This window comes from Labrus mixtus, chromosome 15, assembly GCF_963584025.1.
Source record: "Labrus mixtus chromosome 15, fLabMix1.1, whole genome shotgun sequence".
NCBI classification, from domain to species: Eukaryota; Metazoa; Chordata; class Actinopteri; order Labriformes; family Labridae; genus Labrus; species Labrus mixtus.
In genome coordinates, this window is record NC_083626.1 from 10,564,072 (window position 1) to 10,579,144 (window position 15,073).

At 38.7% G+C, this 15,073-nt stretch overlaps 1 protein-coding gene across 1 annotated transcript in view; it reads right to left on the reverse strand.

Annotated features, from left to right (window-relative positions):
* The window catches only part of LOC132990397 (tumor necrosis factor receptor superfamily member 5-like), a 71,989-nt gene that overhangs the window by 7,342 nt on the left and 49,574 nt on the right, over positions 1 to 15,073 (reverse strand). The window contains exons 8-10 of the mRNA XM_061058662.1: positions 8,024 to 8,149; positions 7,649 to 7,804; positions 6,420 to 6,507 (exon numbers count right to left, since the gene is read on the reverse strand). Coding sequence (XP_060914645.1) covers positions 6,420 to 6,507; positions 7,649 to 7,804; positions 8,024 to 8,149 — 370 coding nt within the window. The remainder of the gene's footprint in view (positions 1 to 6,419; positions 6,508 to 7,648; positions 7,805 to 8,023; positions 8,150 to 15,073) is intronic.

The following is a 15,073-nucleotide window of genomic DNA, read 5'->3' on the forward strand; positions in this document are numbered from 1 at the left end:
CCTGGAAGACTGTTGGAGCTAAAAAGCTACCAGAGAGTGTTTCACTGTTGCGGGCCCTCCACCACAACTTCTCTCATAGCATTTTATCTTCCAACACTTTTACAGGGACCAAATTTCCTCTGAGGACAGTTTGTTATGTATAGAGTTATGAACATATACCACTGAATGTGTACATTTCTCCAACTTTCACATTTCTCGATCATCAATCCACAGTGCATTTTGAAACATTCCAGCACTGAAAGTTTCAATCAACATTGTTCAAACTTTATATTTGAATGTGTCATTTACCAATCTATCATCAAACTAGAATGAAGTGCACAGAGAGCAGAGAAATGTTTGTTGAGGAGCCATTTCCTGGAAGATTACAAGACTCGTCAACAACAGTCAGCAAGTCACGAAGACTTCATGTTTAGAAATAACTTCAACATTTTCTCCCTGAGTCTTCTTGTTGTAGTCCTTATGTCTGCCCTGAAGTTTGAGCTTATTTTCATGTATTTCCATAAAGTCTAAAGTGTCAGACAGTCTGAGTGTCTCAGGATCCTCTGTGTTCATTTAGTGATCATTAGAGGATTTATAACATTTCACACCAGAAGAGTTTTAACTTTAAAACAACAAAGATTCACTTTTACACTGTTCTCCAATGTTGTTTAGTCTTTAACTTAATAAAACATGGTAAGAAAAACACGGACATACCTTATTGCTCCAAATGGCGTCACTGAAAATGTAACTTTCGTTTTTCAGCCCTTCAAAATAAAAGCATTAAAAGTAGAACCATCCAATAGTATCTGTCTGCAGTCTGAGAAGTCATGGAGAAAACATGCTCAACTCCTTTTCAATGTCAAACTACATTTTTATTTTAATTGCCACAAGGACGTTTCGAGCAGATGCTCTTCAGCTTGTAACAGGCAATGTTCTCAAATATACACAGGTGGGACTAATTTATACTTGTCTACATTAGAATATATTTATTTATGAAACACATGACTCAGAAAGTTCCTCCAGCCACATCAAAGCTGTCGTATCCTCCAAAGTGTAAAGAAAGAGTCCTGCAGTCAGTCTCTGCAGACGGTTGGATGGAGCTGAGAGTAAATTTTAAAAAAAGATATTTATTTTGATACACAAAATCTAATTAAAAATACAAAAACTACTAAATCTTAGAGTGTAATAAACCCAAATTACTTCAGTAAGATGACATAATTCTCTATAAAGCGTCTGCTAAGTGAATTGTAGTTAGTGGTGGTAGTAACCAATAATGTAAGTTAAGAACTAACACCACCTGGGGGCAGTGTTGCCAGATCTCACAAGAGAAACAAGCAACCAGCTCTATGGAAACAAGCCCAAAACAAGCGACCTGGCTCCTCAAATAAATAAAATGAAGCACAACAGGTTACCTAACCTACCACATAGTGTAAAAGATAGGTCACTTGACAGCAGTATATATATACATATATATTTATTTGTTTGTCTTGTCTCATTTTGATTTGAAACGGTGAAATCGATGTCCGTAAGCCTCATGGATTTTGGTGAAATTCTTTTTGCTTTTCGGTGCCAGCATCATCAGCATGCTGTATTATGGTCGGATCCAGTCTCTTTCTCTCTCTTTAATATATTTTTTTCCATTTAGCCAAAACTTTTAGGCTAATGACTTAAGTTGGATTTGTTGGTGTAGCCCAGGGGTGGGCAAACTTTCTGACTCTCGGGCCACAATGGGTTCTAAAATTTGACAGAGGGGCCGGGCCAGGAACAGATGGATGGAGTGTTTGTGTGAACTAATATAAATGACATGTAAATGCCATTACATGAAAGGATTTGGCCTTTAACAGGTAGCAAAGCATGAATCTGCAAGGCTCATTGTACAAATTGATTTCCAAATGCATTCATTTAATTAAATTAAATTTTAATAAACACAGTAGAGAAACTCACGTTCAGTTTCAGTGGGAACAGTGTTGTTGATCTCCCTTTTTTGCCAGTGCATTAAAGTCTGGAGTTAGTTTTGTAGTGGCAATTCTCAGGATAGATCCGAGGTGTTGGTCAGTTAACTTGGATCTGTGAGGGGCTTTGTTGATGTTCATGACGCTGAATGTCTGCTCACATACGTAGGTCGAAACAAAGTCAGCATCTTCTGTGCCGTCCTCCGGAGGTTTGGAAACGTGGCTTCGTTAAGTGAAGCATAAAAGTCATTCAGTTTAAGAGAGCTGAACTTCTCCTTTAAGACGGAGTCAGACTGAAGATCGATCAGTTCCAATTGCAGCTCCTGTGGTGCTGTTTCAGGATCTTCTGACAGGGGACAGGACACCAGCTGAAGTGACTTTTCAATGTTTTCAAAATCAGAAAACCGACGGCAGAATTCTCCGTGCAGGTCGTCAAGGGATTTGCTGTATTTCTTTGCATTTCGCATCGCCTCTTTCTGCATGGCAAGTGTGGGGAAATGAGCGAAAGATTTGTTTGCAATTTGTCTGGAGAATAAAGTTAGCTTGGATTTGAAGGCTCTAACATTTGTTAACATGTCTAGGAAATTTGTCGGATTTCCCCATTAACTCCAAAAATGCGCTGATCTCCTCTTTCAGCTCCCACACTTGTTGAAACACTTTCCCCAAACTTAACCAGCGGACACGAGAGTGGTACAGTAAGTCCTGATGATCCGCATCAGTTTCCTCCAGGACCGTAATAAACTGACGATGCTGAAGTCCCCTTGCTCGTATAAAGTTAACAAGTTTTACAACTGGATTCACGACATGATTAAGCTACAATACAGACTTACACAGAGATTCCTGATGGATGATGCAGTGAAGGAAAATGGTCAGGGTTTTCCTCTTTCACTTTATCCTGGATTCTTTTCAGCAGCCCAACATGTTTTCCAGTTAAATTTGGCGATCCATCCGTTGTGACATTGGCAAGGTTACTCCAAGGTAGCTTCATTCTCTCGATGACAGCAGACACCTGGTTATACAAGTCCTCGCCTCGCATTTTTCCTTTCAGGGACTCCGTGGTCAAAAACTCCTCCGTTATCTCAAAACTGTCATTAATCCCTCGGATAAAAATGAGGAGCTGAGCAGTGACTTTCACGTCATTACTTTCATCCAGCGCTAGTGAATATAACTTAAAGGACTCAGCCTTTTTGTTTAATTCGCTGGCTATATCTTCATCAATCAGTTCCACACGGCGAGTCACAGTCCTGTGTGATAAACTGATTTTTTCAAACTGGCCTTGGCTCTCCGGACACAAGAGACCTGCTGTCTCTACCATGCATTCTTTTAAAAACTCGCCTTCGGAGAAAGGCTTGCTAGCCTTTGCTAATTTGAATGCCAGCAAAAAACTTGCCTTGGTAGTTGACTCTTGAATCGCAGTTTGTTGGTGAAAAAAATGTTGCTGAGTCTGTAAATTAGCCTTCAACCTCTGAGCCGCAGCCGCCCGTTCTTGCGTGGACTGCTTGCTAGCGTAGTTAGCATGCTTCGTAGCAAAGTGACGGCTGATACTGTACTCTTTGAAAACTGCGACAGTTTCTTGGCATATCAGGCATACAGCCTTTGATCGGACTTCAGTGAAAAAATATTTAGTTGTCCACTCCGTATTAAACACTCGGCATTCACTGTCCACTTTTCTTTTCTTTGATCCGCTCATTTTTACAGAAGGGCTCATACGGGTTCATAGGGCAAAGCGAAAAAGTGAAGGGAGTAATACACCACACTCTGGAGTGCGCCATCTATTGGGGAAATGCGGGCATTACAGGGGAAAACGAACAAGGTTTAATTATAATAACATTTTATTTAATAATAATGTAATTTGGACAAGTTCGGCGGGCCGGATTAAAAAGCCCAACGGGCCGTATATGGCCCACGGGCCGTAGTTTGCCCATGCCTGTGCTAAGGGCTAACATTCACATTAATGATCTTGTGGATATAACTCGAGACGTGAAGATTGAAGCCCTTCTCTTTTTTAGAAGTTGAGGTCTGGCTTGTCCCTTGTATCACACGGTTAACATCGTTGACCGTCAATTTCGGCAGTGAAAAACAAGAGACCGGGTGAAAAACGCCAAAGTTACAGCGACAGAATTCCGTAACCAGAAGTGGCGCGGCTGGGTGACATGGAATGCGGAAGAGGGTGTGCCTCGTCCTTTGTTTTTTTCAAATGAAACTTTATTAACAATTTTCAACGCACCGTCTCGATTTCACTCGTTCTAGTGATGTGAAAAGCAGTTCTTTTCAGTGTACTGAATCAGTAGAATCAGTTCAGTAAAGTGATTCGTTCAAAAGATTCGTTCACCGAATCGTTCAGTACTTCTCCGCAGGTCTGTCTGTGAATCAGAATTTAATAAGCTGAAACACGGCAGAACGTTTAGTTCTGCTCGAGATCGTACTGAGAATAGCCGGTGGTGAATAATAAACCAATGAGCTGAGAATTTAGTTGGATAAAGTTACAGTTTGCAAACTGAAAGCTGCTAAAACAATCACATTTATTTTCCCCGACCGTTCTGTTCAGTTCGTTCACTGAACGAGAGGAAGAGCAGAACTGAGCGAGAGCTCACACACGAGAACGAGAACGAGAGCACACACACGCGCGCGCGCGCACCCACACACACACACACACACACACACTGTACTGACTGAGGAGAGGAGGGAGGGCGGGCTTTGAGTGACTCTACGGTCTAGAGAGAGAGACACGAGACGGGAGAGAGAGCGCAACTGAAGTTCAGAAATGAACGACTCTTTTCAGTAAGTGATTCAGTTCAGTTCGTTCACCCAGATGATTACGAACTACACATCACTAACTCGTTCAGTGTGAGCGCGTCAATCTCAAGGTCTAGTCGGGCGTCGTAAACGATTCAGTCGTAAAGTGTGAGCCGACATGCCACCCCGACTTTTATACTATCGGGGAAAAATCGCAGTGTGAGTCAGGCTTTAGTCAACCTTTAACCATAACGTTAATCAAATCAGGCTAAAAGAACATCAGCTCTGATTATTTGAACCATGTACGAGGACTGGAGCCCTGGATTCAAACCTGCGACCACTTCAACAAAGACTGAAGCCTCTCCTCCTGAGACCAAAACAAGTTGACCTAAAGGATATACAAATATATTTAAAAACATTAACTTGATTTATTTTCTGAAAACAGAATCAAAAACATAAAGAGTCTACCGGACATGTAACCTCACACAGCGCTCTGACATCTCGTGTCATACATTTAGTTCAATCAGAAATAAAGAGTTTAACAGAAAGACATCACATGAATTATTTTAACATGAAGTGCAACAAAAGCTTTTTTTACAAACCCAAAAGTAAATAAAAATATAATAAAAATCATAATAAAAACATCTGATCTGATCTCAGCTCACACTCATCTTTACACATTCACACCCTGATGATGCAGCAGAGGGAGTTATTTGGGGTTAAATGTTTTGTCCAAAGAAACATCAACATGTTGCTGCAGGAGCTGGGGATTGAACCCCCGACCTTTCACTTGGGAGACGACCGACCACCACTGATCCACAGCCGGCCCAAGAAATAAAAGGGACAACCTTTAATTTCTAAAAGATTTAAACTTGATGGTGAGAAGAGCCGATGGAGCGCTGATGAAAGTGTTTGTGTTCAATCATCGTCTCAGAAAAACAAAACTGGAACAGATATAAAAACAGATATACATATAAACACATATATACATATATATATGTATAAACAGATATCAACAGTGTGTCAGGATTCAGCAGCTGGACCACAACAGGACCCTGGAGATGATTCACTCTGCACCGTCTGAGGAGAAAATAGATTTAGTTTAAATCAAAGATTTAGTAAATCTGTAAAAACAGGACAGAGTTGATCTCAGTCAGTCAGAGAACATTTGATCAAAGCTCTGCTGGCTCACCTTCGACTCTTTGGAGTCATCTGACTTCACACTCTTCAGGGTTAACATCTCACCTTCCTGTACGGGAAACATTAATAAGAGAGACTTTATTAAATCATTGAACATAAAACAGATTGACAGTAAAGAGAGTTTAAAACATACCTGGTGAGAGAGTCCTGAATGTTTTATGTTTCCTGGAATAAAACATTAGAAATAAAAATCAATTAAATGATGAGACAGACCATAATATCTATAAAATAAACATGATCATGTTTCATTGTCACAGTGGAAACCTTACCTGAGTTTTGATGTCTAATTATCCTTCTCGGTCTGAAATAACACACTCCGAGTAAAAAGATTAAAAACATCACAACACCAACAAAAACAACAACAACAACACCACCAACAACACAGATAACCACTACAGCCCAGACTGGCAGTAGTCCTCCACACTGAGCGTCCTCTGTCTTAGTTCCTGCTCTCAGCAGCTTTAGACCCTCTGATTCACATCTGTAATGATAGAGGGACAGTTATTACAGGAACATCTGGAGAGTCCATGTGTGATGTGAAGCTTCACTCACTGTTTGTGATTCTGACAAGATGTAAACGTCCCGTTTGAAAAAGTTCCATCAGAGCAGGTCGAGCACACGGTGTCTGTGGAGGAAGTTCCTGCAGGAAACACAGAACACATGAGACTATTTCACAGAGGTTGTTTTAGACATGAACACAGTCCCTCTATCACCATATATACAAAATGATGTCATGTAATTATCTTATCAGTTGGTCAAACACATTTCAGCTAACCAAAAGCCCAACTAGAGACACGAGTTGTAAATTAGCAATAGCTATATACACTTTATGGAGCACATCAGTTTCCTGCTTTGTATTCAAACTATGTTAAATTGCATCGTCACTATTAAATAAATAAATTTAAATTCAACAGGAAAAGTGACAGATCCTGTGAAATTTGCTTTAATTACAGGAAACTCAACGCTATGTCTATCTTTCTATCTATTTAAACTGACATAATACTCCCACAGTCTGCGGGATGAGAGTTATTAATTAAGGCAGCGTTTACAAAAAAGGTGAAATGTTGGCTGAAAGCAAACCAGAGCTGTACCCACTTTTAAATAGCATCTTAAAACTAGATTTTAAAGCATTTTTAGCATTTGTATTGTTATATTGTTGTACCCTCATATAGTGTTGGGGGGGGGGGGGGGGGTTTACCCAAAGGCCCAAGTAGAGACAAAAGTTGTAAATTAGCAATCACTATATACACTTTATGAAGCACATCAGTTTCATCGTCCCTATTAAATAAATCAATTTAAATTCAAAAAGCCTCGTGTTCAGAATGTCATTGGCTACAAGAAACGTCAGTCGTCAGCATAGTGGCGTGCAATTGGCCGGGTATACATTCATCAGAATACAGGGCACGCACCTCCTTTCATCTCATTGGCTGTAATAGACTGGGAACTGAATGGAAGGTCCTAATTTACCAAAATGGTGCCAATCGAAAAGTTAGAGTTTTGAGTATCCTAATTTTAAAAAATCATTCACAAAAATGAATCATCAGAAAATACAGCGGGAAATCTTGAACAGCGGTGGACAATTTGAATCAATCTGTAGATCTTTATTTATGTGATGTGTTTGGATTCAATCTTTCTCTAGATTTGGATGGTTGGGACTCGTTCTGATGCAGCAGGACCGTTTTTGTTGGAATATTACGATCCAGAGAGTTCAGAAAATCTTCAGATGGTGACTCATAAGACAGAAGAAGACTTCCAATAAAAGTGAAATGTGTTTAACTAACCGTGTTCTCTGATGTATTCTCCTGGTTTACAGCGTCTGTGTTTCCTTGCTTCCTCACAGTCGTCCTTTCTAGAGTCTGAGCAGTAAAATCCTTCCAGAGGTTCACAAACTGTGTCTGATACTATCGTACACGACGTCTTCATCTTCAGACCAGAACCTGTCGACACAAACACAGAGGTTATTTATGAACTACTGTACTTCTGCTCTACTAAAGAACAGTTTGGTGTAAGGAAATAACAAGTACTCAGATGATCATCTCTGTGTTTGAGGCTCAAACTCAAACTAACTGAAGGTTAGAAAGCTGGTTTTACAGTGATGACTGTTTAGTAACATGTTCTGATCTTTATTTAGTTTGATAATAATGTCAGAGATCTACCTTCATCACAGCTTTTACAGTCGTAGCACTGTATACGGTAAGTCGGATGGTCCATAAAGGTTCCTTCAGTGCAGGGCTTACAGAGAGTACTTCTGAAGTCTGTGCAGTCTTTATAAACACAACCTCCTGTTTGAAACAACAAGAAGACTTTTTTTATTCTTGAACAATCAGAAGAGACAGATTTTGTTTTCTTGATTTTCTTTGATTTTCTTTTTTTCTGAAGGAACATGAACGCTTCAACAACATGTCACTTCTCCTCCTGCAGTAACTTTTGTCGGGGGACATCGTGTCCTAAGTTATAAAAACAATCTTCTCAGAAACTGTGACAGAAGATTAAGATGTAAATCAAACCTGATGAACTTCAATTAAAGGTTATTTAACATTCATGAGGATCTTACCAGCTGGACACATAGGACAGCATCTATCATTTATCTGATACTGTTTTTGAGGACATGTCAGAGTTTGACCTGTGGAGACGTTCATCAGGAGAATCTGTGAAGAGAAAGAGAAATGTTCTCACTGAAGACAAAGTGTACATGAATACAGAGAGAAATCTAAAATCATCATCCAGTCCATGAAGAGAGAAGAGGGAAAGAGTTCAAATCTTCACGTCTGAAGTTTGTCTGTTTGTGTGAAGAAGAATCATTCAGAACAAATATTTACACAGATAGAAATGTTGAAGAGGAGAAATATAAAACCTGAATCAGTGCTCAGATAATTCAATAAGATCATTTACCAGAAACACTGCAGATGATCCAGGTTTCATTCTCTCTGTAACAGAAGACCAGCACAGATTCCTCGTCTGTTTGAACCAACGCAGATTTAGGACCAAGAGAAATGTAACTCCAAACCAGGACAGGTAACACACTCCCAGAGAAAAGTGTTTTCATCTTCCTGCAGTCAGAGAGATCATCTTCATCACCATCATCTTCATCACCATCATCATCATCTTCATCATCATCATCTTCATCATCAGGACAGATGCAGATTGTTCACCAGGTGTAAAAGGTCTCAGACATAAATGGAAATTAAATAAAGTTAATTATGAACTGGATCTTACCAGGTGGACACATAGGACAGCATCCACCAGGTGTCTCATACTCGTATGGACCACATGTCAGAGTTTGACCTGTGGAGACGTTCAGCAGGAGAATCTGAGAAGAGAAAGAGAAATGTTCTCACTGAAGACAAAGTGTACATGAATACTACCTGATGATGATAAATCTGTTTAATATTTCACAGAGTAAAAACAGTGTGAAGTCCAAACCATGAATACGATATTATCAGGAGGCTAGAGTCAAGATACGATATTATCAGAATACTGAAGTCAACATACGATATAATATAATTATAATAACCCAGATAGAGACAATACACTTGGAGTAATAATAGCAGATAGACTTTTGGCTAATAACGAGCAATCTAGTCGATATGTCCTCAGACTGTGATATCTGTCCTTCTCTTACTGATCACTGTGTAATGACTCTATGTAGTTAATACAATAACAACATACTAAAATCAGGGCCTTTAATCTGGAAGTGTAACAATAGTGTATTAAAAAGCAACTGATTTTGCAAAAGGACCCTCTACTTAATCAAAAAGGTCGAACTACAAAGTTATTTATCCCCATTGAATAAATGGGAATGGTTTAAATATGATGTTAGAAAAATTGACATTCGCTGAATACAGAGGGATACCTATTTACCTTTGAAGAATTTACAACAAATGATCTAAAGTAACATGTCATATTCTCTGTGTGTACCTTTCTTGTTTAAAAGTTGGTGAAGTTGATCTGCTTGATAGACGGTGAAACAGTCTTTAAACAGAAAAGAAGAGACTTCAATTCTAGCTCTGGTAACTTCGACGACACCTTGAGAAAATTGTGTTTTTCTTTTTATCTGTCATGTCCAGTTACTCCTACGCTCAAAGAAACACATTTTAAAGTTGCATGTGCAATCCACCCAGTTTGTGATTTTTTACACAAAAGGCTCCATTTGAAGTAGATCCCTGTGCTTTTTGCTCCTCAGAGGTAGGAACCTTGGAACATTTATTTGTTGACTGCTCATACAGTAAAACATGTTGGGCTGATATCCACAGCTGGTTGTCTTTAAAGATTGATAACATTCCTACATTTTCTGATAAAGATATCCTCTATTATATTCAGACATTGTTAACCTTGTTATAATTTTGGGTAAATTTATACTTGTAAATGAAAAAACATCAACCCCTCTTTTTATGTCTTTGTGTTATTTAGTCAATTCCTTTAAATCATTCAAATTCAAAATAGAATAGAAAGGCCAAAAAACTTGATTTGGATATATCTAAAGTCTTGCTCTTTTAATGTCTCTTGTCTTGCCTGAGCTATTTCTATGTTCACCTGATTTTTGTTTTCTTTATTTGATGTATGGAATTTATTTTCAGTTAATTAGTTAATGTAGATTTGGTAGTGAAATTTCAAAGTTGGAGTGGTGAAACAATTCTTTGTAATATTTTCTGAACTAAATACACAAACTTTATTCAAATGAAAAAATGGGTCCCTGGAAGACTGTTGGAGCTAAAAAGCTACCAGACAGTGTTTCACTGTTGCGGGCCCTCCACCACAACTTCTCTCATAGCATTTTATCTTCCAACACTTTTACAGGGACCAAATTTCCTCTGAGGACAGTTTGTTATGTATAGAGTTATGAACATATACCACTGAATGTGTACATTTCTCCAACTTTCACATTTCTCTATCAAAAATCCACAGTGCATTTTGAAACATTCCAGCACTGAAAGTTTCAATCAACATTGTTCAAACTTTATATTTGAATGTGTCATTTACCAATCTATCATCAAACTAGAATGAAGTGCACAGAGAGCAGAGAAATGTTTGTTGAGGAGCCATTTCCTGGAAGATTACAAGACTCGTCAACAACAGTCAGCAAGTCACGAAGACTTCATGTTTAGAAATAACTTCAACATTTTCTCCCTGAGTCTTCTTGTTGTAGTCCTTATGTCTGCCCTGAAGTTTGAGCTTATTTTCATGTATTTCCATAAAGTCTAAAGTGTCAGACAGTCTGAGTGTCTCAGGATCCTCTGTGTTCATTTAGTGATCATTAGAGGATTTATAACATTTCACACCAGAAGAGTTTTAACTTTAAAACAACAAAGATTCACTTTTACACTGTTCTCCAATGTTGTTTAGTCTTTAACTTAATAAAACATGGTAAGAATAACACGGACATACCTTAATGCTCCAAATGGCGTCACTGAAAATTTAACTTTCGTTTTTCAGCCCTTCAAAATAAAAGCATTAAAACTGAAACCATCCAATAGTATCTGTCTGCAGTCTGAGAAGTCATGGAGAAAACATGCTCAACTCCTTTTCAATGTCAAACTACATTTTTATTTTAATTGCCACAAGGACGTTTCGAGCAGATGCTCTTCAGCTTGTAACAGGCAATGTTCTCAAATATACACAGGTGGGACTAATTTATACTTGTCCACATTAGAATATATTTATTTATGAAACACATGACTCAGAAAGTTCCTCCAGCCACATCAAAGCTGTCGTATCCTCCAAAGTGTAAAGAAAGAGTCCTGCAGTCAGTCTCTGCAGACAGTTGGATGGAGCTGAGAGTAAATTTAAAAAAAAGATATTTATTTTGATACACAAAATCTAATTAAAAATACAAAAACTACTAAATCTTAGAGTGTAATAAACCCAAATAACTTCAGTAAGATGACATAATTCTCTATAAAGTGTCTGCTAAGTGAAGTGTAGTTAGTGGTGGTAGTAACCAATAATGTAAATTAAGAACTAACACCACCTGGGGGCAGTGTTGCCAGATCTCGCAAGAGAAACAAGCAACCAGCTCTATGGAAACAAGCCCAAAACAAGCGACCTGGCTCCTCAAATAAATAAAATGAAGCACAACAGGTTACCTAACCTACCACATAGTGTAAAAGATAGGTCACTTGACAGCAGTATATATATACATATACAGTGGGTACGGAAAGTATTCAGACCCCTTTACATTTTTCACTCTTTGTTTCATTGCAGCCATTTGCTAAAATCAAAAAAGTTCATTTTATTCTCATTAATGTACACTCAGCACCCCATCTTGACAGAAAAAAAAACAGAAATGTAGACATTTTTGGAAATTTATTAAAAAAGAAAAACTGAAATATCACATGGTCATAAGTATTCAGACCCTTTGCTCAGTATTGAGTAGAAGCACCCTTTTGAGCTAGTACAGCCATGAGTCTTCTTGGGAATGATGCAACAAGTTTTTCACACCTGGATTTGGGGATCCTCTGCCATTCTTCCTTGCAGATCCTCTCCAGTTCTGTCAGGTTGGATGATGAACGTTGGTGGACAGCCATTTTCAGGTCTCTCCAGAGATGCTCAATTGGGTTTAGGTCAGGGCTCTGGCTGGGCCAGTCAAGAATGGTCACAGAGTTGTTCCTTTGTTATTTTAGCTGTGTGCTTAGGGTCATTGTCTTGTTGGAAGGTGAACCTTCGGCCCAGTCTGAGGTCCTGAGCACTCTGGAAGAGGTTTTCTTCCAGGATATCTCTGTACTTGGCCGCATTCATCTTTCCTTCAATTACAACCAGTCGTCCTGTCCCTGCAGCTGAAAAACACCTCCACAGCATGATGCTGCCCCCACCATGTTTCACTGTTGGGATTGTATTGGGCAGGTGATGAGCAGTGCCTGGTTTTCTCCACACATACCGCTTAGAATTAAAGCCAAAAAGTTCAATCTTGGTCTCATCAGACCAGAGAATCTTCGTTCTCATAGTCTGGGAGTCCTTCATGTGTTTTTTGGCAAACTCTATGCGGGCTTTCATATGTCTTGCACTGAGGAGAGGCTTCCGTCGGGCCACTCTGCCATAAAGCCCCGACTGGTGGAGGGCTGCAGTGATAGTTGACTTTGTGGAACTTTCTCCCATCTCCCTACTGCATCTCTGGAGCTCAGCCACAGTGATCTTTGAGTTTTTCTTTACCTCTCTCACCAAGGCTCTTCTCCCACGATTGCTCAGTTTGGCTGGAAGGCCAGGTCTAGGAAGAGTTCTGGTCGTCCCAAACTTCTTCCATTTAAGGATTATGGAGGCCACTGTGCTCTTAGGAACCTTGAGTGTTGCAGAAATTATTTTGTAACCTTGGCCAGATCTGTGCCTTGCCACAATTCTGTCTCTGAGCTCCTTGGGCAGTTCCTTCAACCTCATGATTCTCATGTGCTCTGACATGCACTGTGAGCTGTAAGGTCTTATATAGACAGGTGTGTGCCTTTCCTAATCAAGTCCAATCAGTTTAATTAAACACAGCTGGACTCCAATGAAGGAGCAGAACCATCTCAAGGAGGATCAGAAGAAATGGACAGCATGTGAGTTAAATATGAGTGTCACAGCAAAGGGTCTGAATACTTATGACCATGTGATATTTCAGTTTTTCTTTTTTAATAAATTTGCAAAAATTTCTACATTTCTGTTTTTTTTCTGTCAAGATGGGGTGCTGAGTGTACATTAATGAGAAATAAAATTAACTTTTTTGATTTTAGCAAATGGCTGCAATGAAACAAAGAGTGAAAACTGTATATTTATTTGTTTGTCTTGTCTCATTTTGATTTGAAACGGTGAAATCGATGTCCGTAAGCCTCATGGATTTTGGTGAAATTCTTTTTGCTTTTCAGTGCCAGCATCATCAGCATGCTGTATTATGGTCGGATCCAGTCTCTTTCTCTCTCTTTAATATATTTTTTTCCATTTAGCCAAAACTTTTAGGCTAATGACTTAAGTTGGATTTCTTGGTGTAGCCGGTCTGGCTTGACACTGTGTGAAAGGTTCTCTGTTGTGCTGTGTGGATGAGATGAAGACCAAGGACTCAGCTGGAGCAGGTTTATTTTCACACCTGTGTAAAATAAAATACATTCAGTACACACCTGTGTAAAATAAAATACATTCAGTACACACCTGTGTAAAATAAAATACATTTAGTACACACCTCTCCTCAGCGTGGTCTCAGACCGTCTGACACAATGCATCGGTGTGCTGTGGCATCCATTGTTAAATAAGAACAAAAACAAAATAAAAAACAATGAATTGTATTTCATTTTAATTCTGATCATATAATTAAACTCAATATTAATACAATCTAGCCTAAAGGTTTTAAAAAAGGTTTATTTCTTACTCAACAGGGGAAATCTTGTGTTTTATCAAGACCAAAAAATGTATTTAAACAGCTTAGCAAATATACACTTCATGTTATCTTAAAATAATAATATATATATTAACAACAAGAACAAAGAGAGGGCTACCTGTGTAAAATAAAATACACTCAGTACAGAAACTTCACATGGGCCTACCCTTCCTGAAAGGTTGCTGCCTGCTCTCTCTAATGTTCAACCCTTCACACACAAGGAGAGGGAGAAAGACTTAATGGACACACAATGGTTTAACAGAAGACACGGGGCAAAGGATCTTACAAAACCATCATCTGGAGATCAGGTTTAGATCACTGATGTAAAAGCACAAGGAACAGTGACGCCCGCCCACCACATCAACTCTGCATGTGATCCTCGTGCTCATTCAGGGACTCTGCACACTTAGTGAGAAATAAAAACAAGTTTTAAACCATCAATGAATAAGATTATAAAGTTCAGATTGATGCACCTCATCAGCTGTTTGTCATGTTGAATAAAGTCTAAAAACTCCTCCTGACATCACTTTACTTTACAGACTAACATGATGATCATCTCTGATGACTCCTTTAATCATAGTTCATCAAATCTGAAACAATGAAGGGATAAAAGATTCAAATCTAACCTGAAGTGTCTGACATCTTTAAGAGAGTCACTGGCTGTGTTTGAGTCAGAGAAGATGAACATTTATCTGATTTGATTGATTTTTATAAACACATCAGTTTCAGTTTGTTATCCTGTTTTAGTAAAGCTTCACTTTTATTTCACTTTAAGAAAAATGTTTTTTGTGTCATTATGGTTATAATTATATATCAGGTTAAATGTAATTAGATAGTTTACATCTTTTAGTTTTATTCTGTCTTTTTC